The sequence below is a fragment of the Acinonyx jubatus genome, chromosome D1, assembly GCF_027475565.1.
Source record: "Acinonyx jubatus isolate Ajub_Pintada_27869175 chromosome D1, VMU_Ajub_asm_v1.0, whole genome shotgun sequence".
In the NCBI taxonomy this organism is placed as follows: domain Eukaryota; kingdom Metazoa; phylum Chordata; class Mammalia; order Carnivora; family Felidae; genus Acinonyx; species Acinonyx jubatus.
Window position 1 is genome coordinate 41,705,340 of NC_069390.1, and position 26,362 is coordinate 41,731,701.

Sequence of the window (26,362 nt, forward strand, 5' to 3'; positions counted from 1 at the left end):
GTTTATGAAGGGGAGTGTGGAGATAAGGTGGGAGAGGGAGTTGCAGCCAAGTATCTAAATTGCTTCCTCCTGAAATACACCCAGATTTACCCTCTGGTGGAGCTCTCAAGGGTGAGTGAGGCACAATTTCACCTCACAGAAACCCAGTTTTAAAGATGCCAACAAATAAGATTCCTGATTTGTTCCCTTAGGGGAGCTTAATTTTGTTGTGTAGTGTGTTATGTGATGAAGAAAAAAGACTGAGATGACCATTTGTGTGTCCTTTACACATCAGCTCTCAGATTAATGTGAGTGGAAAAAGGAAAACTGGCTCTTTTCTTTTTCTTCTCGAAAGAGTGTCTGTTAAGGCGTCATTGACTCCTTTCACCAGAGCCTCCACTCTGGGCTCTTTTTTTTTTTTTTTTTAATGTTTATTTATTTTGAGAAAGAGAGAGAGTGAGCATGTGAGCAGGGGAGGGGCAGAAAGAGAGGGAGAGAGAGAATCCTAAGCAGGCTCCACACTGCCAGTGTGGAGCCCAGTGCAGGGCTTGATCCCATGACACTGGGATCATGACGTGAGCCAATATCAAGAGTCAGATGCTTAACTAAGCCACTTAGGTTCCCCCCCCCCACCCCCCACCCCCGCCAACTCTGGCTTCTTGAATTGAATTGAATCCTTCCAGAGCAGTGGTTTTCAGGGTGGTCTCTCCACCAGCATCACCTGCGAACTAGTTAGAGATGCAAATTCTTGAGCGCCACTCCAGACCTACTAAATCAGAGTCTCTGGAGGTAGCACTCCATAACCTGTATTTTAGCAGGCCTTCAGGTGCTTCTGATTCAGGTAAAAGTTTAAGAACCACTGACCAACTTGCTAATCCCTCCTAAATTACTCCCAGATTCTTCCTTTCATCCTTAAATCTCCTCCAGATACCTGTCATTCTCTGGGCCGTGGTGACAATCTTAGATGGATTTTAGTCAAATAATTGTGGGCTCCTTCTTGTATGGGAAGAAAAACAAACAGGTCCCCATGGTAGCTTCCTTTAGAGCATTACTGTGTGAACAGGTAACACCTCTCCTGCAGTGTTGGCAGGTGGGGTTTACCAAAGCTGCTTGGTGTAACAGGTGCATGCCCATCAAAAGATGATTTCCCGCCTTACATATTGGAAGCAGGGAGAAGAGAAATAATGTGAAAGCTATGATCAGTGGATCCAGAGGGCATGAGCTCTGAGCATTCTAGTTTCTGTGTCAGTAATACAGGATAGGCTAGGGTCTGCTGTGGTAACAACAACAAACAATCTCAGTGATGTGAAACAATTAAGGTTTATTTCTCGCTTGTGCTCCATGTCCGTCACAGGTCCCCTGAGGGATTCTGCTCCATCATCTTTACTGAGGGAAGCTCCATCTCTGTGCTTCCATGATTGGCAAAGGCAAGAAGAGGGGAACTTGGTGACTTGTGCACTGCTCTTTCACATTTCATTGGCTGAAGCAAGTCAAATGGCCACTTTAAGGGGCCAAGAAAGTACATTTCTATCATGTACCTGGGAAGAGTATCAGAAATATTTCTTGGCCATCACTAATGACTACACTTAATGATCCACAGTTCAGATTTATTAAGGGAATCAGGACCTTTTGAGTCTGTCACTGACAAGCTTATTTTGCTGCATGATTAGAGGGTTTGATTTCTCATTTCACCTTTTCTGTTCTTTGTCAGAACCCCCAAGGCAGGTGGGTATCAGCCAACAGGTCCTACAGGCTTGTTCCCCAGGGGACACTTCTATACACCAAAGCCACCAGGCACATGGAAATCTCACTTGGAAGAGCTAATATGAGCTCAGGCTGCATTAATAAAAGTACAAGATGTAGAGAAAGGAAGACAATACCTCTGGTATACTATGGTGATTGTGGACTACTTCACTCATTCATTCCAAGTTTATGGAGCATCAAAGACATGCCAAGCCCCAAACATTTTGATCTGGGTACTAAATTTTAAGAGGGATGTTGAACAATTGAGATTGCCCTGGGGAAGGGGACCATTATGGTGAGGGGTCTGGAAACCCTGTCCTGTGACCTCTCATATTTAGTCTGCATGAGAGAAGATGAAGGAGGATGTACTATAAGTCTTCAAGAAGGGCTGGCACGCAAAAGTGAGGTCCATTTGTTGCACGGCTGCTGAGGCAGGCATCAGGTCAATGAGAAGAATTATAGGCGGGCAAATTTTAGCTCAGTTCATAATTTTCTAAGAAAGAGATTTTTCAACAGCCCTTGTTTCAGTATCTAGAGTTTCATCTTTAACTTTAAATGAGATAAGCTACCTCCTAGAATAAGACTTGACTTTTTCCATTAATAATAATATTGTTATTATTTTTACAACGAACACTTAGAGCCCTTATTATTTACTGCCAGGTACATTTCTAAGTACATTTCCCCAACAGCCCTTATTATTTATTGCTAGGTACATTTCTTTTTTTTTTTTTTTAATATATGAAATTTATTGTCAAATTGGTTTCCATACAACACCTAGTGCTCATCCCAAAAGATGCCCTCTTCAATACCCATCACCCACCCTCCCCTCCCTCTCACCTCCCATCAACTCTCAGTTTGTTCTCAGTTTGTTTGGTTTTTTTTGGGTATTGACCTATATTTTTTTTTTTATTATTTTTTTCTTTGTTCATGAGTTTAATTTATTTATTTATTTTGTTAATATATGAAATTTATTGTCAAAATGTTTTCCATACAACACCCAGTGCTCATCCCAAAAGATGCCCTCTTCAGTGCCCGTCACCTACCCTTCTCTCCCTCCACCCCCCCCCCCCATCAACTCTCAGTTTGTTCTCAGTTTTTAAGAGTCTCTTATGCTTCAGTTTTTAAGAGTCTCTTATGCTTTGGCTCTCTTCCACTCTAACCTCTTTTTTTTTTTCCTACCCCTCCTCCATGGGTTTCTGTTAAGTTTCTCAGGATCCACATAAGAGTGAAACCATATGGTATCTGTCTTTCTCTGTATGGCTTATTTCACTTAACATAATACTCTCCATTTCCACCCACGTTGCTACAAAGGGCCAGATTTCATTCTTTCTCATTGCCACGTAGTACTCCATTGTGTATATAAACCACAATTTCTTTATCCATTCATCAGTTGATGGACATTTAGGCTCTTTTCATAATTTGGCTATTGTTGAGAGTGCTGCTATAAACATTGGGGTACAGGTGCCCCTATGCATCAGTACTCCTGTATCCTGTGGGTAAATTCCTACCAGTGCTACTGCTAGGTCATAGGGTAGGTCTATTTTTAATTTTTTGAGGAACCTCCACACTTTTCCAGAGCAGCTGCATTGCCAGGTACATTTCTAAGTACATTTCCACAACAGTCTTATGAAGAAGATACCATTATAGTCATGGATACTGAGGCACAGAGAGGTTAAGAGTCTTGCCAAAAGTCACACAGCTAGTAAGTGGCAGTTAGGATTTGAATCCAAATGGTTTGGCCCCAGATGCTGTGCCTCCAACCACTCCAATACTGCCTCTCATCTGAGTGGTTTTCAAGAGATAGTCCTCTTCCTTGGCTGTACTTAAGTGTTGGTGTGCCAGATAGGCTAGAGATTTTAATTGTATCTGCAGTAATGACATTTGATCTTATAACTTCATGCTTGCTTGAAAGACGCCAGCCCTCCTTAGTAGTCTTTTCTCCAGAAAATGTTCTCAAGCCTTTCTACAGGGCCTCATTTCCAGTGATTGGAGCATTTGAGCTCCTCCTCTTCAGTCTCTTTTCCTGATTCTCTGTGGTTTTCTTGAATTGGAGCTTGTGGTTGGCCTTTGTGGCTTCACGGGACACAGGCGGGAGCCCTCCTAAAGAGATAGCCTTGGCACAAGGAACTTCCAGGCTGCGGTTCTGGTGGTTGGTGCTATGCACAGGAGCATTTTCTCCTCAGAGCCGGGCTGTCCAGGAAGCCGCTGACAGCCGCCTCCGCAGCTCTTGGGGAAAAGGAGAGAAGCATTCCGGAGCCGTGACGCTGGCAGCTGACTGACAGCAGGCTGTGTACACCGATCCCCAGGCTCTGTCAAGCGTTTGATGTTGAGGTGGGTCCTAGTTGAGAGAGAGTATGTGCTCTGGAAGTTCAGAAGCCTGCTGCCACGCTCAGAAGCCAGCTGTAAGGCACCCAAAATCTCCCAGATTCCTTAACCCCAAGGGGACCCGTGCCTGGCCTGCTTCTCCTGGCATCCTAGTGAGGTTAGCTTGTTCCTTCCATTGGAGTCTGAGCAGCCCCCTGTTTTCTCATTGGATTGTTTGGAAAAGAAACTGTAAGTTGGAATTGCCTGGAATGTCATGAGTGGTGTTTGGAGGATACCACTCCTAAAGATATCTTGCTGAAGGTAAGAATTACCTTCAGCGAGCGGTTCATTTTGCAGTTGCAGGGCAAGACTCTTCAAGGCATGTGCAGACTGTGGGACTGGGGGTGGGCTACCTCCTGCTGCTAGGAGACGGGAGGCTGACTCCTGTTCCTCCTGCGGTTTCAAGTTGGTAAGAATTTGCAGTGAGAGATAAAGAGCACAGGATAAGGGTGGGGGCACACTACAACTCTGAGCTTGGAGGAGTCTGTCCTGTTGTTCATCTGCTGAGCCCCGGACTGTGTGGCTGATATAACCAGCACCTTGTCTCTCCAGAGTGTCAGTCTTGGGCTAGCTTTGCCTGTTGCATTTGGTTGCCATGGCAGCAGGAAAAAATGATGAAAAATGGAAACACCTGGCAAGCAGATGCAGAAACTTGACTGTTCAGTTTTCCTTCCTGGTCTAGGAGTCGGCATTTGTGACAGTCACAGGTAGGGGAAGAGGTGGTGATGGCGTTCTTAGTTCATTCAGACACCTGGTTTTTGACTTGGCTTTTGGTGTCGATGTTCCCAAGGGCATTAGCACCGGGGATGCAGTCATTACCAGGCAGCAATCACATCTCAGGCTCTGTCTGTGTGGGATGAAAATGCTGCAGTGGTGGCTTGGCTGTGTGTGGAGGGTAAGCTGCTGCTTGCAAACAGTCATTTTGTTTCTTCCTGCGAGTACCCTTCTTGTCCTCCTCTTTTATTTCCCCGAGTCTGGAAAATGCCCAGATCTCCGTTAGAAAGGGCTGTTTTCTAGTGAGGGTCGTGGCTGCCTGGTAAACCAAGAGAAGCTGATATAGGCTAGAGGAGGGCTTATAAGTGTCTTGGGTTAGAATTTTAGTATCTCTGAAATAGCAGAGCAAAAGTGGAAGGAACAGTAGAGGTCAAGGTCTGGTTCTTCCCCAGCACAGATAGAAGCATGGAACCTGGACAGTAGACAGCCCAAGAAACTGGTCCAAGGTCACACGGCTGAGCAGGACTCAGGCTGAGTTCAGAACAGTGTTTGGGTTTGGGGATGGGGAGGGGAGCCCATGAGGCTCACTACGTTATTTTCATGCCAGGTGAGGGGTGCTCTTTGGGCTGGTTTCCAGCTCCTGAGGTGGGGTGGGATGAGGGTGTGTTCCAGAGGGGAGTTGCGGGGAGGAGAAAGAACACAGAAAGCCATAGTTGAGTAACAAGGCCACAGTTGCTGAATGAAAACCCGTGTCAGACAGCCTCCCCCAGGGTGTTGGGAGTATACAGTGAGCGTTGGCGGTCTGTGTGTGTCTCTTTCTCTGAGAAGAGGGGGTGTGGAGGTGTCTGCCTGCTTGGGACAAGAACTTTCTTTTATTACTGCTTTTCATTGTGCATTGCTTTCCCCAAACCCCTTAGGTGGTGGGTGTGAGCACTTTAAAAAATTTGCTGGTTGTTAGTGAGTATGCCTCTTCTCATACACCCTGCTGTCATAGCATTAATTTTAGCTGAGCTCTCTGTGTGGAATACTTGAGGACAGAACATGAATTCGGGGACCTATTTTCCCCCCAAAGAATTGATGGGATACAAGTGACATCTAATAACATCTTCTCAATAAAGGATTCCCAATTCCCAATAGCTTTCTAACCTCCTGGGGAAAGAATAGGAGCCCAGTTCCCCACAAGTTTATTGTACTTTAAAGGAGCCCCACGTGGATAAGGTGCTCATAGAGGTGTTTATAGGAAATGATTGTTTAGAAGTTAATTGTTTGGCACTTTGAATTTTCTGGAGAGAAGTGCCTTGGAAATAAAAATAGAATGTACCTGAGATTTAAATTCTGGCATGTCCACTGGTAAAGCCATGATGGTGCTTTTCATTTAGTGCTGCGTTCATAGTTTTTAAGATGTTCTTTCACTCCACACAACCACCTTGTGAGATGAGAGTAGTTTTCACCCTATTTTGTAAAAATGGAAACTGAGGCCCAGAGAAATGATGTGACTTGTGGAGGAGTGACTAAGCTGCGGAGCTTTGTTGAGACCCAATTATTCCGGGCTCCTGGGCTTTCCACCACTCCAGGATCCTCTTGTTTTGGGGATTGGTCCTTGGGGCTGAGAAGAGCAAAAGCCTGCTTCTGTCAGACCCTGGGACTTGCCATGGGGTGGTGTCTCTTGTGAAGACCAGGTTTTGGAGTCCAGCTTCTGTCTTGGGCAAGTTATTAATCTGTCTTAGCCTCAGTTTACCTCACCTGCAAAATGGAGATGGTAAAACTGGCTTTTCAGGGTTAAATGCAATAATGTAGTCTAACTGCCTGGCACACAGTAGTGGTGGGCAAGTACAGCTCCGTCCCTCTGCTTGCTTGACTTTGTGTACTCACATTAAGGATTGGTGATTCTTGGCTTGGTGACATACTTATTATGACAGCAATAGGGTAGAAAAGGGTCTTGCTGTGATCCCACTTCAGCTTGCTCCTATTCATAATGTTAACCAAGAGGCAGCCAAGGATCCCACTAACCAAACTCACCTAAATTCAGACCCAACAGAAAAAAAAAATCTGAATTCATAACCTCCCTCTTACTACATCTGTCAGTGTTCTATGCATTTACTCCTGGATGTGCAGGTAGCAGAAGCAGTTCCTTTTATAAAGGGGGAAATTGAGGGACATAGAAAGTGATTTCCTGTCCAGGCTCACTTGACACATCCTTGAGGAAGTTTGGAGTAGAATGAAGTCACTTTCCTACTGGCTTTCTCCAGACTGATTTTTGTCTAGTCCTAACTTCTTTTTTTGTTCATTTCAGCTGAGAGGCAGTTAAGACTCTAGCTCACTGTTTTGAACTTCAGCCCACACCCCCCCAGCAAAATAATCAGCATTCATGTAGCCCAAGCCAAGGAAAGAGATGTCTTTGTTCAGATCGTTCCACTGTACTTTGGGAATCCAGATAGTACAGAAACCTGGCAAACAGGCTTTTAAGTTAATAGATTTTATTTAATGACACCAAGAGTCTGTCTTCCCATAGCGTGTGCAGGTTTTTCGGTCTCCTCTCTTGGGATCTGTGTGACTCATGTGCCTGAGGGCATGCTGTTAACTGAACCACCTTTCACAGCGGCTCAGCTCAGGGGCACAGGCTCTTCTCTGGGGGAGGGGACCGTTCTTGAGTGAAACCTGTCAGGAGATACCTCAGTCTGAGGAATTGAGGACAAGTCAGTGTCTGTCCCACCAGGCTTTTAAGTGGGGAACACACCTATAAGGTGATTCTTTTAGTATCTCTCTTCAGGAGGCTATACACATAACACTATTTATATTCCCACTTCTCAAAACAGTGTGGTAAACAACCTCCAGAACTTTCCATCAGAGCCAGCTTTTCAGAAAATTGTTTTTGAGACTTTTTTAAAAAGTTTGTTTATTTTTAGAGGGGGTGGGGAGCAGGGGCAGAGAGAGAAGGAGAGAGAGAATCCCAAACAGGCTCTGTGCTGCCAGTGCAGAACCTGATGCAGGGCTCAAACTCATGAACTGTGAGGTCATTACCTAAGCTGAAACCAAGTGTCAGACTAAGCCACCCAGGCACCCCAAGACTTTTTTATATCCTTGTTTTTGGGTACCAAATGGTGTCCCAAGCATGACCACCACCTGTTTTTGTTTTCTTTTTTTCTTTTTAACTGGTTGTAATTCCAGATAACATCTAATTATTTCCAAAAGTCATATTCACCCTTGGAGGAGACCTGGGAGATCATTACCGACACTGAGGAGATTCAGAGGAACATCCTCTGAAGGCAGATCTTGCCACTTGACTGAGTGAGTAGCTGTGGGCACCTTGTTCTTTCAGAGAGCAAGGTCAGGGACTGCCAGCTAGAGATGGAGACTGTTGCTCCAGCTGGGAGCTGTCCCTGCCCATGGAGAGCCCTGATGAAGACACTGTTTATAGAGACAACATGGTTCCCTCTCTGGGGCAGATTTAGTTTGGGCTATTTCTCCTAATAAGCCAGCTTTCTCTGAGTGTGGCTGAGTAGAGGTCTCTATAGAATGAGGAATGGAATTGTCTTCATGGTTTTCCTCCTCCTCCTCTTGTACTCTGCCCCCCCCCCGCCCCCCACTGTGGTCCACTGTGGTCCACTGTCCCTCACTAATGTTCAGTGTTGGGACCACAGCCAGTCCTTCTCCAGCTGAAATCTGTTCATAATTGGCTTCCTAGGTGGTGATTGTAACCCTTTCCTCATCCACCCAAGTCTGTAGGACAGCAATGTTGTCTGGAGGAGCTTCCTGGCCAGCCAGCATCCCCGAATGGGATTGGGGACATGAGACTAGAAAGCAGGAGGTGATTAGAGTCAGAGCTCAAGATTGTACAGAAGTTGTGCAAATGGCTGTCCATCTGGATTTTCTGGACCAGTCACACATCCAGATAGTCTTTTCCTTTGTCTCACAGAGGAGGAGCGTATGACTCTTGATCTCGGGGCTGTGAGTTCAAGCCTTATGTTGGGCATAGAGTTTATTTAAAAAGAAATAAAAATAAAGAAAAAATAAAATGATGTGGATGTTTTTAAAATAATGGAGAAAATGTTTACATTATGTTTTAAAAATCAAAATGCGAAATCATAAACACAGTGTGATCAGTTATATAAAAAGAAAAAAACACTCTTCTCTCCCCTACCCCCCAAAACCCAGACATATAAAAAAGAATGGAAGTATATATACCAAGTGTTAAAAATGGTTTTCCTTTGGGTAGCCAGACTATGGTAATTTTTTTTTCTTTTTGTTTAGCTTTTTTTCTTATATTTCCCAAATATTCTATAATAATCCTCTATCAGTATTTTAAGTGGGAGCAAATTAAACTTGATAAAATCTCAAACAAATATTGTCGGACTTTGTGTCCTGAATTCTGGCTCCAAGATACAACTGCCATAACTGATGCAACCTGAGAAGTCATCTTTGTCTCAACCTCTGGACATCTGAAAGTCAGGCAAGACTAGGTTCCAGGCCGACGTTTTGGGCATAGTTCTGCCTGGAGGCAGGGACTGGACAAGGCAGCCTCTCAAGGCCCTTCTCACCCCCGGTTGGCGATTATCTTTTTGCTGCATGCAGCCTCTGCCAGCAGTGAGCTGAGTGCGGTGACATTCTCTGAGTGGGGAGCAGTAACAAAAGTCTGGCTGAGATGGAGGCCGGGGGCGGGGAATCTGGGGTGAGTGCCTGAGCGGATAAGGAGCCAGTGATCTTTCTGCCTGGTGGGACTTGCACCCCGAGCTGCCAAGCATCCGGCAGAGCTCAGCCCTTTGGAAAGCCAGTCCCACTGCAGTGGTCCTGCCGCTGGCACAGTGTGGAGAGCACGGTGGTTACGGCTACTTCTGTGAAGAAGTAGAGGTGCAGGGTTTCGGGGCTCTGTCTTAGGGCACAGGAAGGATCACTTATCCTTCGAGCAGTAATGGTTTTGAAAGAGGCAGCACATCTCCAAGGTGGAAACTAGGACTTTCCCTGGTGGCACCTGTATAAAAGTGAGCCTGGTGAACGGACACCCAGAGGGCTGCTTCCTCACTGCGTCCTGTCTGGATCCTCCTTCCTGTCAGGCTCCTAGCCCCGGCCTTCAAGTCAGATTGTCTCCGCTCCTCAGGGAAGAGAGCCTCAGTTTACTGCAGCTGCCTGGGTCCTGTTGCCTGTAGAGAACCCAGCCACAGAACAATGAGACGTACGCTTTGAGGACGGCTTGCTGATCCTGGAGTTAGAGTTTGGGAAGCAGGCATCAAGCTGTTTGAGGATAGGCATTGAATTTGTTGCAGGCATTTGCTGCTACCCGGGTTTTGAAAGACTCTGGCAAATGCTGGGGATCTGTGGAGGCAGGTGAGAAGGGTTCTCTGTAGTGTCTCTTGAATGTCATATGGAGATGTTCCCAGAGATCTGGCTCTCCCAGGGCAGGTGGAGCTTCTCGATGGGAAGCATGGTGTCACTCGGTGCTGTTGGGGATGCACTGAGGGGGATCTTCATTGGGGACCCAGGCATGTCTCATTGCTTCCTGTTTCCAGGCATGGCACAAGGGGTTAATATCTCTGATGGTTCTATTTTGGGGTAAAAGAGTGTTCCTAGAATAGGACTCTTTGTTGAGTGATCTATTTTGGGAGGCAAGCCCCACTGGCGTTTATGTAAGTGATTTTCTGTATGTATCTAGGGGTGTGGATGTGTGCGCAAGTGATTTCTTGTTACTAATTATAAACAGCTTCTTTTGGGAGCCAGGGAAATGGAGGGGTGTGTGTGCATGTGTATGTAAGGAGTATGGGTTGTTTGTGTAAAAAGTGGTACAACTGTTGGTGCCCATCTGATGGGGCAGTTGCCACAGATAACCTGAGTAAGAGCGTAAATGTGGGGACCTTAGGACAGCAGGCAGGAATGATGGCCTTGGCCCCTTGGTGGGTTGTCAGGCCATGGAGGTGGACCATCTGTTATCCTCTAGACTCCCTGAAGCACATGGACATTGTGGTCTTCTGGATGCAGTCTTGACTCAGGTGGTCTCCAAAAGATCAGTCGTGGGTTGTCTGAGGCATATCAACCGGTTCTTGTCTGTGATAAATCTCAGATTCCACTTTCAGTGCAGCCTGGTACTTACTGGACTTTCCTGTGTTTTCCCACAGGCCACATCCACATATGTCGAAGCAAGAGAGAAACCAAAGACCGTCCAGCATGGTCAGTGAAACATCCACAGCTGGAACCACGTCGACCGTGGAGGCCAAACCTGGCCCCAAGGTGAGCTCCTGGCCAGTCATTCCTTCCTTCCACCCTTTACTATTTTGCAGATGCCCACTGACTGTCACTATTATTTTGTGAGGGAGGCTTGTAAGAAGTATCCTCCCCAAATGACAGATCAGGAAATGGAAACCAGTTGGGGTTATGTCACTTGTCCAAGAAAACAGGTGATTGCTGGCAGAACCAGGATTGACACCTAGGTCCCCGTGTGCATTCTTCATTTTTCTGGCTTGTCTTGGGAGGGCCGTGCCTCTGTTCACAGGTGTGTTAGAGACTGCCTGGTGAGATTTGTGACAGGTGGTCCTGAGGAAAGGTGAGATGTGGGAGCATTGAGGAACAGGGAAGAGAACCGGCATTGCAGAGAAGGGGTGAGTGCTAAGGACTGAACCCAGATAGGAAGGGGTAGATGTCTGGAAATTGGCAAAATTTGTGACTGAAAAGTAACTTTGCTTCAGAAAGACTAGGACATATTAGGACCAATAGCTGCTGGTGAAAGTTGATTGAAAAATCCCTTTAAATGTTTTTTTTCTCTGTGTGCCAGATGGGAAGCTTGCTAGGTCTTGGATTTGCCTTTTAATTGAAATGCTGTGGCCATGTGCCCACCTATTCCAGTCTCTTTCGATCAAGGTGCTGCTGCTTGGAGTAAGGCAGAGGAGCCTGCAGCTCTCTTATCATGCAGGTGCTTTTTGTGACTCCATAATTTCCCCTGCTGCTAGAATTCAAGTCTGCTTTTTCCTAGATCATGAAGTCCAGCAATAAAGTCCACAGCTTTGGGAAGAGGGACCAGGCCATCCGGAGGAACCCCAATGTTCCGGTGGTGGTGAGGGGGTGGCTGCACAAGCAGGTGAGGAGACTGGGAAGGGAGAGTGAGGGAGGGGAATGACTCTTGCTGATTGTCTTCCTTATTCTGGCCACTGGGAGCTGCAAATAGACTCCTAATAAGCTCTCTCTTCCTGAGTTCATCTGAGGCAGGTTTGTTTGCTCAGTGGTTACACCTTGCCTCCCCAAACCCACTTGACCACATGGGCCCCCAGTGCTACTGGCTGCCCTGGGACCCATGCACTAGTGTGGGTGGGTCACACAAATCTAGCCTTCCTGCCAATCCCCTGCCGGCACTTGCCTTTGTTATCATTTGGCTGAAAAACCCCATCTTTTCCTCTCCTCTAGTCTAGCACACATATCTAGCTCCCCTAGCCCCTCAGATTCCAAATCAGCCAAATCCAGCTCATTGCCTCCTCACCCCCAAACAGACACATCTCTCACCTGGCCTATTATTGCCCTCAGTCTCTCACGTATCATACCAAAAACACACATCAAACACCAAGGGCAATGATGTGGATTTTTACTAAAGGCTCTACAAGAAGACAGAGGAGGGCATTATGTTGCACGCCACACAGAAGAAATCCCTAAAAGTCCCCTTGAAATCTATCTCTCTCAGTCTCCCCTTGGTAACTCCCATAGCTCTCCAGCCTCCTCTGTCAGACACTGTGCTGACACCTCTCTCAATGGTACCCTTTTCCCTCATGGCTGTGTCTCTTTCCTTGCCTCTCTGCCCATCTCTTTTACCTGAGTAACCTGGCTTTCCCATCTGCATCCTCATCCCCATTAAACAAAAGCATGCTCCTTTGAAATGTGGAGGGAGAGGGAAAGGGCTATAAGTAATTCTTCTCCCCAGCCCCCACTGTGGCTGTGCTGGAACTCTAACAGCGACCTGTGTGGAGTACTATGGACACACAGCACAGAGAATGTAGCTCTCTTTGGGGGGAGTCCTGAAAGGCTTCCCAGAGGAGGTGACATTTGCACTAGGTGTGGAAAGATGGAGAGGAGTTTTCCAAATAAAGCAAGATCTTAGAGATAATGTGGTTAGTGCAGAAGATATAACCAAGAAATGTATGAATTCAGCAAGTTAAATTTGTTTTTAGCACTTTAGTAAGTAGAGAATGAACAAACTTCATCTTGTGCTTAGGTTTAGAAACTGTAATAACTTTGTTATTTTTTTTAAATTTAAACTTGTTGAAAACTTTTGCAGAAGGAAAACAGTTTTAACAGCTAAAAGCAAGTTCTGGAATTTTCCTAGATTTGGGAGAAAACGGACCTTGCAACACTACTATTTTCCTGCTCTGGCCTAGTTTTCTTAGAATTTTCACAATCACCTAAAATATTTTTAATAAATGTATTTTTATTTTATTTTATTTTAAAGTTTATTTTGAGAGAGAGAGAGGGCATGAGAATGTGTATGAGTAGGGGTGGGGCAGAGAGGGAGACAAAATCCCAAGAGAATCTTTGTGCTATCAGTGCAGATCCTGATACAGGGCTCAAACCCATGAACTGTGAGATCATGACCTGAGCTGAAACCAAGAGTCAGATGCTTAACCAACTGAGCCACCCAGGCGCCCCTTGATTTAGATTTTAGATGAGTAAAAATAGATTCACAGTATGAGACGATTAGATAGCAAGATAATCCAAGTCTTTTTACACTGAGTGGAAGGCAAATCCATGACAAAATCAGCCCCTTATGATCGAGAATTGAACTCCATCAAATGAGAACTTTGCCTCAATGATTAATTAGCTAACTTAAATTCCTTTGTTCCATACTATGTAAATAAATTTTCTCATCAGCATAAATATTTTTACAGAATAGCACCCAGGTAAATAAATAGCTTCCTTTTTGTTAAAAGCTGATTTCTTTTGTTTTTTAATTATTATTATTTAAAAAAAATTTTTTTTAACGTTTATTTATTTTTGAGACACACAGAGAGAGACAGAGCATGAACGGGGGAGGGTCAGAGAGAGAGGGAGACACAGAATCTGAAACAGGCTCCGGGCTCTGAGCTGTCAGCACAGAGCCCGACTCGGGGCCCGAACCCACGGACCGCGAGATCATGACCTGAGTCGAAGTCAGGTGCTTAACCGACTGAGCCACCCAGGCGCCCCTAATTATTATTATTTTTAATGTTTATTTGCTTTTGAGAGAGAGAGAGACAAAGTGCGAGTGGGAGAGGGGCAGAGAGTGGAGACAGAGAATCCGAAGCAGCTCTAGGCTCTGAGCTGTCAGCACAAAGCCTGGCACGGGGACTCGAACCCACGAACCTTGAGATGGTGACCTGAGCTGAAGTCAGACGCTTAATGGACTGAGCCACCCAGGCTCCCCAAAAGCTTATTTCTTTCATGGAAGAACTGTATTTTTGAATCCATATCTTCCTTTCTAAAAGAAGGATACTTACATTAATCTGTTTCCAGGACATACATAAAACTTCCTTGGGATAAACCATCATTGAATCTAAATTTTCATGTCCTATAAAAAAATGGCCATGCAATAAAAATTCATTAATTCATTAATTTATTGGATGAAAGAGTGGATATGGGTAAGTCTCGGTTGCAGCATCATGTCGTGCATGATTGGGAAGGGGGAATAGTGTGCTCACATATTGTCTGAGTAGTTTTCTTTGCTTTGCAGGACAGTTCTGGGATGAGGCTGTGGAAAAGGAGGTGGTTTGTGCTTGCCGATTATTGCTTGTTTTACTATAAAGGTGAGCTGCAGCTCAGGCCACCAAGGGCTCTTTGTGCTGGAGGGGGTGGTGAGGTGATAACAGGTGGTTATGTTCTCAAATCCAGTGAGTGGACCAGTGGCCTGAGCAAATTTAGAACCTATTTACTTGCCCAAGTGTTCACTTTTACATATGTGGGTGGTTGGTCACTTCATTTTATACCAGTCCCTGCACTGGAAGTGCCATTTGTTGAGTTAAAATAAATAGGATCCAGTTTGTCTGCTACTTAGGGTCTCCAAGTCTGGAGTTGTCTTAGCTTCTACCCTTTTGAGGACATAGGTATACCTTTGACACAATCTGGAGAGGTAGGAAGTACAGATAAATCATTGTATTTTGTAACCTGCTGTCTGGATCTATCCCCTACTATATTTATATTGGATGGACAGCTGGTGAGTTGAGTTGACCACATGAACATTTATGGAGCCCCAGCACATAGAGTTAGGGACTGTGCAATAGTGAGAAAGAAGTAAGGCTCGAAACATGGAGGAAGAGAGAGTTTACTTTTAAGACAGACTAGTCTGTGTTAGGTGCTTTAGAAGGCATTCAGTGTGCTTAAGCAATTCAGGAGGAGCAAGAAATTCCATATTGGAGAATTTAAAGAGGGTTTTTAGAACAGATGGGATTTGAGTTGGGCTTGTAAAGATGGGTAGAGCTTTGCTTTTGTGTATGGGGGAGATGGACATTTCAAGGAGAGGAGACAAGTTGAATAAAGTTCTAGAAGCAGAAGAAGGTGGAATGACAGACCTGTGAGGCCCGAGTGAATTTTGCATGCAGGACATACTAGGAAAGAAGGCTCAGGATGTGAGTAAGGACCAAAATGCAAGAGGGCTGTGAAACCAGGCAGAGGAAGTTGGGTTTCATTTTGCATCCAGTGAGCAGGCAGCAAGTGCTTTTGAGTAGGAGAGCGACAGGACCAACTCTATCATTAGGAAGTTACCTCTATAATGAAGATGGTTTAGAAGAGGAAGAAAATAGATGTAGAAGGTAGGATGTTTTGCACGTGCTCTAACTTTGCCTGTGAGGTTTGCTCCTCACAGAAGGCCCTTCCCCATCCTTTAAAACACTTTAAATGTTGCCTTCTGAAGCCTTCTCCACTTCCCCAGACTGTGTGCCACTTCTGCCTCTGTGTTCCCACAGCATTTTGTAAACTGTTGTATTTCAGGAGTTAGCAGGTGGTGCTGAGCACGTTTACATGCCTGCCTCTGCCTCTGTCTGTTTCACCTGCGTCGTTCCAGCATTAGCACAAAGGTCTCCAGGGGGCACCTGAGTGGACAGTCAGTAATTGCAGTAGTCCTGGGAAGACATTTGGAGTCCTGAACTGGGGCAGTGGGATGGACCAACCCAAGGAAGGTGCCACAGCAGGTTATTCTGATGTGTTTTTTTCCATTCAAAGACAGCCGAGAAGAAGCTGTCCTTGGGAGCATCCCTCTGCCCAGCTATGTGATCTCGCCTGTGGCCCCTGAGGACCGTATAAGTCGCAAGTATTCCTTTAAGGTACTGCCCCTTCCCATCTAGTGCAGCAATTCCACTCTAAGAAACTTTGTGTTCCCAAAAATGGCTTCATAAAAGCAGTTGTTTTCTGTGGGGAGAAAGGAGAAGTTAAGAAGCTAGAGCACTTCAGGTGCATGTTAACAAAGTTATAAATTCTTTAAACAAGAATAGCATCACAAGTGCTTTCATTTGTATCTGAGCTTCTGAGTCCCCCACCCTTGCTCAAGTGTTCAGACCCCTCTTTTCCTCTCACTACTAGTCCTGTGATTGCATATGGGTTCCTCCTCATGTGTTCTTATCACTGTAATCAGCCAGTCTAACTAGTATCCAGCCACTTAGTGCAAGTGATGGCCCCTCATAATGGACTTACGTCAATTATATTATGAAGACCTATATTCAGGGTCAGTGGCTCATGTTGAAGGGTTTTTGAGTTTGTCCACTTTATCTTGTTGAAAAGCAAGTAGAGTCAAATTTGGTTTATTTTCTGGATCCTGGAAAAACCCCTCTGGATCCCAAGGGAAATCCCTTCAACAGTAGAACCCCCCTTTCTACTTTGTCACCATGCCATGTGGAGTGAGTGAGGCCATGATAATTGATGGCAGTCCTTTACACCCTCTAGCATCTTCAGAGCCAGGTGTGGAGGCTCCAGGAAGGTGGTGGTCAGGCCCAAATTTGGGGAATCCTGAGGCCATCTCCTTTAGCGACCTCCACACATTCCTTCACTGATGCTGTTTCTTGGGTCCTCCAGGGATGGTGAGGATGGGGGAGTGTTGAAGTTATACTTTACTGACAGCTAAGTGGAAGTCTCAGCACTGAAGCAGCAGCCTTTGGTGCTAGTAGCCACGGGGAACGCCCTGTCACACTGCTCAGGATGCAGGGCAATGATGAGCCTTTCAAGTGGGGTAGCGGCTCCTGCCCCCACTACTCATGTAGCTTAGCTATTCCCATGTTGAAGGTATAAGATGAGTACTAGATGGTGGGTACTAAAGCAGAGGTTGAACAGAGGTCAAGTTTGCCAGCCAGAGATAGTTGAAGGATCATGGAAAAGCACATGATGATAACACAGCCACTGTTCTCTGTAAGGGTTAAAGAAAGCATTGGTATATGGTGTCTATGGTATCACTGGAAGGTGATAATCTGCATCAGTGTCTTGACTGGGAGTCCATTGTGGGGGTGGTGGTTGGAAAATCAGTCTCACCTTTTACCTTTCTTTTCCGGGCTGATGCTTCAGCTTTGTCCATTGCCAGGTTTGAGCTGTCCCTCTCTTTCCCTTGACTGTCACTATCCCTGATGACTCCAGAGTTGCTGTGGGTTGAAGCTCATTTAATGTTGTGGAGAGCCAATGGGTGAGGCCAGTATTATTAGCTTCATTTTATAGCTTAGGAACATGAGGATTAGAGTGCTTAAGAAACTTGCTCAAAGTCACAAAGCTGGGAGATGATGGTGACAGAACTTGAACATGAACTCTATTCTCTTTCAATTGCATTGTAAAGGGAGGGAGGACAATTTCTTTTTCTTTCTCTCTGCTTTTCTTCCACGTCTGATTTTGGTCACCTCCTGCACACACATTGCAGGAGGTGGAAGGTGATTTGAACTAATGTTCATTGTTGTCATTTTAGGAATACTCTTCTCTTTAATAGTTCAGAAGCCTCTCCTGCTGATGACTGGCTTTGAAAACATTGTGTTCGGTGGGTTTCAGACTGGTCCTTTGCAGCCTAAAAGTCTTCCTCAGAAAGCCTTCCTTTCTGGGGTTCAGTGTTTTTGCTACTAGGCCAACAGTCAGGATAATGTATGTAATTTTTTAGGACAGCTTTTGAAATATGGTCAAAGTAACTGATTGTAACTATATATATTTCATCTTAACACTTCACTGGGAGGTGTGAAAACAGATTTAGAAAAACATCCTTAATGTGTCATAGATTCTTCTCTTTTTGAAAAAAAATTTTTCTTAGAAAGACTTCACCAAGAGTGTTCCCTAAATCTTTTGTCTCAGAGATAGAAGGCATGCGCGTGTTTGGTCGGAGGTGGGGTGGGATTTCCCTGTTGTGGGGATCCTCAGGGTCTGAGAGCAGAGAAAAGCTACTGCAGACAAATCTAGTGGTTTTCAGCTGGTTCTCCACAGAGGGTTGTGGTTTCCTTCGTGCGAAAGAGTTCCCTTTCCTTTGGGTTGAAGCATTGTTCTTTTAGGGGCCAGAAAGTGGACCCCTTGGGCAGTACAGCATCCATGTTACTGGGCATACTGAAGAATGCATAGTGTTTTGTGCTCTGGGCCTTACACCTGTCTCTGATTTGAGTTCTTTCCAGATCTGAAATTCTCTGACTGTTGCTAGGGCACCTTGCTTGAGATTGTTGAGAGTATCTGTAATGGTAGATAGGCACCGCCAGAAAGGTTATATGGACCTTTCCTTGTCTTTCTTTTTCGACTGTGCCTGCAGCCTGGCAACCCCTGTGCTTTACCAGGAAGGCTGGTGCTAGATGGACACAGTCCTTTTATGCTCTGTTAGCTCACCTGGGGCTCCTCCTATTGGAGCTCCTATTGGATGTACAGCCATCCTTCACCTCCTGGTCACCTCTGAGCAGGCTTGCCCCTCGGATCCAGGATCTGGAGCAAAAAACATCCCTGTGCAGCCAAGGGTCCAAGGATTTTCAATGGGGAGAAAAGCCTTTATTACTCCCTTTGAGCCATTCTTCCTCCCTCAAGACCAAGGTTTCCTGACCTGAGCTCTACAGACCCCCAAGGGTCAGTGGATAAATCACATCTTTTTTTTTTTAACCTACAATGTTTTCTTTGATTAAGAAAGCAGGCAACAACAGGTATCCATAGCATCTGTGCCTTGGTCACCCTAGTAACCAGAGAGATCTTCATATCACATTACAACTGTTGTAAATATCTTGAAATAGCATTATGCTCATTGCCACTTTGAAATGACAATAATTATTACTACATTTCTTATATAATGAATTATTAAAGAAGCACCTATATCACTATACCACATTTAAGAAAATTTTGGTAACTGTATTTCAGTATAGCATATTTGTTTTACTTGAATACTTAGAAACATTCTGAGAAGGGTTCTTAGGATTTATGAAACTGTCCAAAGGGTTCATGCCCCCCAAAAGATTAAGACCCCCGCTTTAGATTCTGGCTAAAGGCCAGCCAAAATGTGGTTTTTCACTTATTTATATTCACCCAACTTTCACTGAACTCCACTGTTCTACCTGGTAGGATATAGATGCTAGGGATAGAACAATGAGAAGGACAAAGTCCTTGCCTTTGTGGAGCTTATATTCTAATTTTTTTAAATGTTTATTTCTGAGAGAGAGAGAGAGAGAGAGAGAGAGAGAGAGAGAGAGAGAATGAATGAATAAGCGAGCAGGGGAGGGGCAGAGAGGGAGGGAGACACAGAATCCGAAGCAGGCTCCAGGCTTTGTCTGAGCTGTCAGCCCAGAGCGTGACACGGGGCTCCAACTGGTGAACTGTGAGATCTTGACCTGAGGGCAGAGTTAGAGAGGGCAGAAAAGGGTCTTGCAAAGTTTCTAGAAAATTCAGTCACCTTAGATTACTCAAGTGACTAGTCCTATAATAACATCAATTAACATCTTTTGAGCCTTAAAAATGGTAGGCTGTGCTGTAAGTTCCATATGTGCATTATCTCATTTAGTGCTCACACAGCCTTAAAAGGTAAGTACCATCATCACCCACCCATTTTAAAGATGAGGAAATGGAGGCCTGGAGAGATTGAGCAGCTTGCCCAAGGTTGCTCTGGGGTAAGAAGCCAGGCCCACCATGCACGTCAGGCTAACTCCAGGGCCTGAGCTCTTACCCAGTTCACTGTGCTGCTCATAGCCCAAAGGTTGGGCACCAGGAGTTCCTTCTTAATGTCAATAAATGTGCACCACAGTCTGCGTAAGTCCGAAACCTGACAGTCTTATCCTTGACGGTTGCGGTTCTCAGCTCTCCTGTCCAGTTCATCACCAGGTCCTGCCGATATTACCTGCTAGTTTTGTCCAGACACTGGGTGCTCCTCTCCTTCTCAGCCCCTACCACCATCTCTCACCTATACTTCTGTAGTGGTGTCCTGCCCCCTATCCCCTCATCTGCCCCAGCTCAACTCTGACCTCTTCAGACTGCAGCCAGAGTGGTTTTTCCAGACAAAAATCTGATCTTGCCACTCCCCAGCTCGAACTCTTTAATTGCTTCTCCTTGTTCTTGAAAATGAGACAAAACCCTAATGTGACCACGTGGCCCCAGTCACCTGGCCCTGCCAGCTCCAGTGGCCTCATTTCATCCTGCTCTCTCCTTTTCTCTGTGCCAGGCATGCCGGCCTCATCCTTGAATATATCATACTCTTGTCTGTCTTGGGGTCCCACACATCCCACTGTGCTACTTTTACTAACATATCTGCTTACTATGTAGAAGGAAGCTTAAATGTCACTTCCATAGGTAATTCCTTCTCCAGGTCAGGCCAGGTTCCCCTGATGTCCTCTCTCATAGCATCCTGAACTTCTTGACGATGCTTATAACAATTGTAGTTATTTGTCCGTAGTCTTTCTCTTCTTATGTGATTGTAAACTATCTCGACGTTGATTAAGGCTGTTGCTTCAATTTCTGGTACAGTACCTTTCACATAAATAATCAATGATAAATTATTGTTGAATGAATGAGTTAGAGAATGAGTCAGTTGATGGGCCCTGGCCTTTGGAGTGCTCCTACATTTCCTCACCTAGGCCTCTATGTTCTAAAGGCTGATACTGGGGGCTTGGAGTGTGAGCATTCTAGCTTTTATCTCTAGTGCCGGATCAAGACCAAGGTCCTAAGGGCCAGGAGAACAGTCCTATCCCAGGGGGATTAAGTTTTTGAGGTAAAATCGTCCTTGCATACATCTCCGTTTCCTTTAGCTATAGCCTAAAGTTTTCCATTCGGTCATGCAAAGTTGCCTAATAGGACTGTTGTTTGGAAAGTGAAGAGCAGAGGGGAAGGGAACATCTTTGAGATAAGACTAGGAAGGGGTGAGGAGGCTTCTCATCATCTTGGTTTTGGCATCTTCCTCTGGCTCAGGGCACTTTGGACTTGGGTCACGTGGCCAACTCCCTGCACTTCTCACTTTTGCAGTAAATACATCGTTTATGCCCAATCACAGGCAGAATGTGGCTAAGAACCTGTTGGTTAGAACCAAGGGCAGCTGGATACAGCACATATTGGCAGTTTGATTAGTGACTGAGGTTGTTTGTGATCATGTTAGCTCCTCTGTAATGCTGGATCTAACTCCGAAGGTCCATTTGTGAACACACTCGCCAAGTCCCCCTGTTTGAAGGGTGTCCCGTGTTGATTTCCTAGACAAGGCTGGCTCCACAAACACTAGTATAGCAGGAACATGCTCTATCTATCATACCCTTGAGGGCTAGCTATGCTTGTGAGTGGCCTTGTGTCTGGTGGGGTGGGTGCCTGTCCCACCTGTGACTGGGCAGAAAGTCTGGGAGGAGGTATCAGAGATCTTATGGGGTCATTGCATAGGGGAGCTTTTCCAAGAATTTCTGCTGATTGACAGACACAAGTTCCTTCTCATTCTGTTCTCACTGCCACGTGTCCACCTGCTAAAACAGGAGGAATCTGGGACAGCGGATAATCCCTTAAACATGCAAGGAAGGAAATCAGGTTTGCTTTGGTCACTGTAGGGACCCTTACCTGCAGGCTAAGTTTGCCTGTACTCTCTTGGAACTAGCTGGATAGATTCAAGTATGTCAATATTAGTAGCAGATCCATAATTAATATGCATTTTGGACCTAGATGTTAGGGTGGGTCACAGAAGCAAATGTCTACAGTTTATCAGAGAGTTTTCATCTGTGACCATTAGTGGTTCTAGAAGCATGTCATTTTTCAGCTCCTAATTGGTTCTTTCATTTTGTTTTCTCTGGCTTATCCTTTCATGGGGTCTGCCTTTCTTTCTGGATCCACATTTTTGGACCAGTGATCTGTGTAATCATGCTAATATCTGGGCAGGACCTAGGAGCATTATATAGAGAAGCTTAGGCTTGGAGTCAGATAGACTTATGTATAAATCCTGGTTCCAACTCTTTGTTTATTCCACAAACAATTATTAAGTACCTACTAGGTGACAGGCACTGTTCCTGGGGATACCGTAGTGACAGACAAAGTCCTTGCTGTAATGGAGTTTATATTCTGGAGGGAAGAGACAGATGATAAACAAACTAGTGTATAAAATAAATGATGCTAGGTAATATTAAATACTCTGAGGAATCCATTACTGGGCATGGAGATCTGGGAAAGTTACTTAATATCTCAGACCTTCATCTGCCACATTTGTAAAATACAAATTCTGTCACTACCTCTCAGAGCTATTGGAATTAAAATGAGATTAAAGTCCTGGAAGTAACCAGGAGACACATAACAGGCACTGATCAGATTTGCCAATCTTCCTCTATTTTTTTTTTTTTTTTTTTGGTCTTCCTTTTTATACCATCTTCCTATGTAGATTTGATGAGGTTTTTCATTACAACTTTAAGACAGGCCCCTACTTATCAGAACACAGTGGGGAGAAACTGGTGTTTCCTCTTGTGTGTACCCATCCTGGTTACTTTTCAGTGATCATTTCCATTACCTCTTCACGGACTCTTTGCAAGGATACATGTGAAAGCACTTTGAGGCTTCCTAGCACATAGTAGGTGTGCAAGGATTTTCAGTCAAATGTTAGCTCTGTCAAACTTTGTAGTGCCTCTCTGGAGAGCCAGAAGAGCAGCAGCGTTGATGGGCACTAATCACATGTCATGCCCGAGTGGTGAGGCACAGTGAATATCTGCACCAAGCCACTTGCTGTTATTGCTAATTTTTGGCTCAATTCCAGTAATTGCGTGCTTCAGAAGAGCCAAGACAAGGATTCCAGAGAGTCTGCTTCTACAGAATGAGGGTTTTGAAAAGCTCTTTCTCACACAAGCCTTGACTGTGTGGCCCTCCCTAAGCAGGAGTAAGATAAGTAGGAATAGGTGCAGCTGCCTGGCTTTGACCATGGGGACTAGACACAGCTATCACTGGGTCTGACTGTACCAGGAAAGGGGAATCCAGCTGTGATGTTTTCTAGGTGTGGGAACAAGCTGGGTGGTACTTGGGCTTTTAATATGGAAGAGGGAAGAACATGGCCAGAGTGTCTTCTTGTTTTTGCTCCCAGAAGTGAAATGTGCACTGACCTCTCTGACCTTTGTTTCTGCCTCATGTTTACAGGCTGTGCACACGGGGATGCGAGCACTCATCTATAATAGCTCCACAGGGGGTTCTCAGGCCGAGCAGTCAGGCATGAGGACCTACTACTTCAGTGCCGACACCCAGGAGGACATGAACGCTTGGGTCCGGGCCATGAACCAGGCCGCACAGGTGCTGTCTCGATCATCACTAAAGAGGTCAGTCCCAGTGGAGGGTCCCTGTCAGAGCACTTCTCACACTAGGATGGGGATCCAGATAAGAACTCTTAGGTGCCCCAAATTCCACCATTCATTCACTTGTATTAAGCCCTGCTCTTTCTTTGAAGTCCTATTTAACAATGAATTCTGTTGGAAAGATAATGCATACATGGTAAGGTCTCGCAGAAGTTATCTGGACCTCTCTTTGTTGAGCAGAGAAATGCCAAGGCCTGGGGGCGGGAAGTGACTGCTTGGGATATGGAGCCTTGGAACCTGGTGTGTGTGTATTTCTCATTTTTCCTTCTCTGATGTGTGGTGAGATGGACAGCCTTGGGGCACCAGATTGGGAAAGGGAGAGACAGACAAGAAAGACCTTACAAACTGAAAATGTGCCAAAGAGTGACCACCATGTTGCTGAGGCTAGCTGGGAAGCTATTGTCTAGTCACCCCTTTCCTCAAGTGGACAAACCAAGGGTACAATCAGGGATCTTGAAATTCCTGAGTCTTTTGGCTGTGGGTGATTCCCTGAGAGAAAGCACAGGAGGACTATGAGTGGAGTCAGGGGCTCAGAGAAATAAGGTAACCCTAGAAAAGTCAGGATGTGCCTTTAGCAAGTCCTCATCTGACATGGGCCCATTTTTTTTCTTTTTTTCTTTTTTAATGTTTGTTTATTTTTGAGAAAGAATATGAGCAGTGGAAGGGCAGAGAGAGGGAATGAAAGGGTCTGAAATGGGCTCCATGCTGACAGCACAGATCCCAGTGTGGGGCTCAAACTCACAAACTGCAAGATCATGACCTCAGCTGAAGTTGGATGCTTAGCCAACTGAGCCACTCATGTGCCCCCCATTTTCCACTATCTGAACACGTTGCTGTGTTCAGAGGCCTCTTTGAGTATAGTCTTTCAGTGAGGCCTCAAAACAAAAGGTTATTCTCCGGCAACCTAAAGGTGGGATTTTTTTCAGTGACTGTAAATGGATTTCACATGGTGTGTTATAGCTTGTCAACCTTTTCCAACTCACGTGTATGTGACTTTTGGTATTAGCGGTACTTCCTAGCTTCATGCCGTCTTTCTTGAAGCAAACAGAGGGTGTAGTGTGACCTCCTTCAAGGGGCCAGCCTGGGGTCTGGCCCTACTCTTTTTTTTTTTAACGTTTATTTAATTTTGAGATCGAGAGAGAGACAGAGCATGAATGGGGGAGGGTCAGAGAGAGGGAGACACAGAATCCAAAACAGGCACCAGGCTCTGAGCTGTCAGCACAGAGCCTGACGCGGGGCTCGAACTCACGGACCGCGAGATCATGACCTGAGCCGAAGTCGGCCGCCCAACCGACTAAGCCACCCAGGCGCCCCTGACCCTACTCTTGAAGCTTCCATAATACCTCAGTCAAGCATTTCCCACGCTGTTTTGGTTTTTTTTTTTTCCCCACCTTCTGTATACGTCTCAGTATCCTAGATTTCAGGGAGGGATTGTCTTTGTATCTTCTGCACGCTTGACACAGAGTAAGCCGTTAAATGTCTGTTGAGTGAATAAGCGAGTGAAAGAATGAATGAATGTGTTAGATAGGACAGGAAGAATGACTATGCTGGAAGTTCCCACATAGACCCTGAATCAGTAACTGCAGGTGTTCAGTCAAATCTGACTCTACCTCCTAGGATTGTCATGCAGCCTGCATTTGTCTATTGTGTCCATGATGATGATGTGAAAGCATCTGCCATTAGCCTGTGGGCACTCTGTTTAGAGTAACATCGGTATTTCTTTTTAGTTTTTTCCAGTTTTTTTTTTTCTTAAGTTTTATTTATTTATTTTGAGAGAGAGACAGAGCGAGTAGGGGAGGGGCAGAGAGGAAGGGAGACACAGAATCCTAAGTAGGCTCTGCACTGTCAGCATGAAGCCCAGTGCGGGGCTTGAACTCAAGAACTGTGAGATCATGACCTGAGCCGAAACCAGGAGTCAGATGCTTAACCAACTGAGCCACCCAGGTGCCCCAACATTGGTGTTTCTTTGCTACGTCTTATTCCTAGTGCACATGCTGGTTCCTAATGCTGTTTCTTAGTTTTTGTTTTTCATCCTTAAAAAAACCATGTATGTATGTATGTATATACATATACATATATGTATGTATATACACACATTTTAAATAAAATACAATAAATGAAATTTTTATTAAAAAAATGCAAAGAGTAAAGACAAAATATCCTTAATCACCTTCCTAGGGTAATCTCTGTTATCAAGTTAATGGGCATCCTTTTTAACTTCACTTAAATTCATTTATATACATATGTGCACTTAAAGAAATACGTGTTTCTTTTGTGTTTTTTTAAAGCACGAATGATAACATCTTGAAAATCTTTATCAGTGTATGTGGATCAGCTTTACTTTGGACTGTTGTATATGGTGTTTTATAAGACCATAATGCTCCAAACCTTAATGGTTTATTTTTTCTCATCTTTTACTATTATAAATAAGCCTGCAATGAAAAACCTTCTACAAGCGTCTGCATGTGTGAGTCTTTCAAATTGCTGGGTCAAAATACAATGTATTTTTAATTTTAATTGATACACCAAGATGCAGTTTAAAGGAAGCTGTATAGTCCACTACCCACATCTTTGCCAGTAGTTGATATTATCAAGATTTAAAATATTTTGCTGAGCTGCTGTGTAGTTAAATAGTATTTCAGTGTATGTCTCCACGATGCTGGGGATCTTTTCTGTTTTTTGGCTACTTGTATTTCCCCTCCACTGAACTGCCTCTACCTTTCCTCTGCCCATTTTTCTGCTGAGTTGTTTGCCTTCTCTCGGAGCTTCCTTCCCTGTGTGCTGTGAGATCTCCTCAGGTTAGGATGTGGCTTAGTCCCTTGCAGAGGTTGCTTGCAGGCTGTCCACTCTTGTGG

General features: G+C 45.0%; 1 protein-coding gene across 11 annotated transcripts in view; it reads left to right on the forward strand.

Moving 5' to 3' along the window:
• Positions 1-26,362, forward strand: part of PLEKHA7 (pleckstrin homology domain containing A7) — a 219,610-nt gene that overhangs the window by 131,216 nt on the left and 62,032 nt on the right. For all 11 annotated transcript variants that reach the window (XM_053203408.1, XM_053203410.1, XM_053203412.1 and 8 more), the window contains 5 exons: positions 10,908-11,019; positions 11,759-11,863; positions 14,477-14,549; positions 15,961-16,061; positions 23,296-23,471. In XM_053203408.1, coding sequence (XP_053059383.1) covers positions 10,908-11,019; positions 11,759-11,863; positions 14,477-14,549; positions 15,961-16,061; positions 23,296-23,471 — 567 coding nt within the window. The remainder of the gene's footprint in view (positions 1-10,907; positions 11,020-11,758; positions 11,864-14,476; positions 14,550-15,960; positions 16,062-23,295; positions 23,472-26,362) is intronic.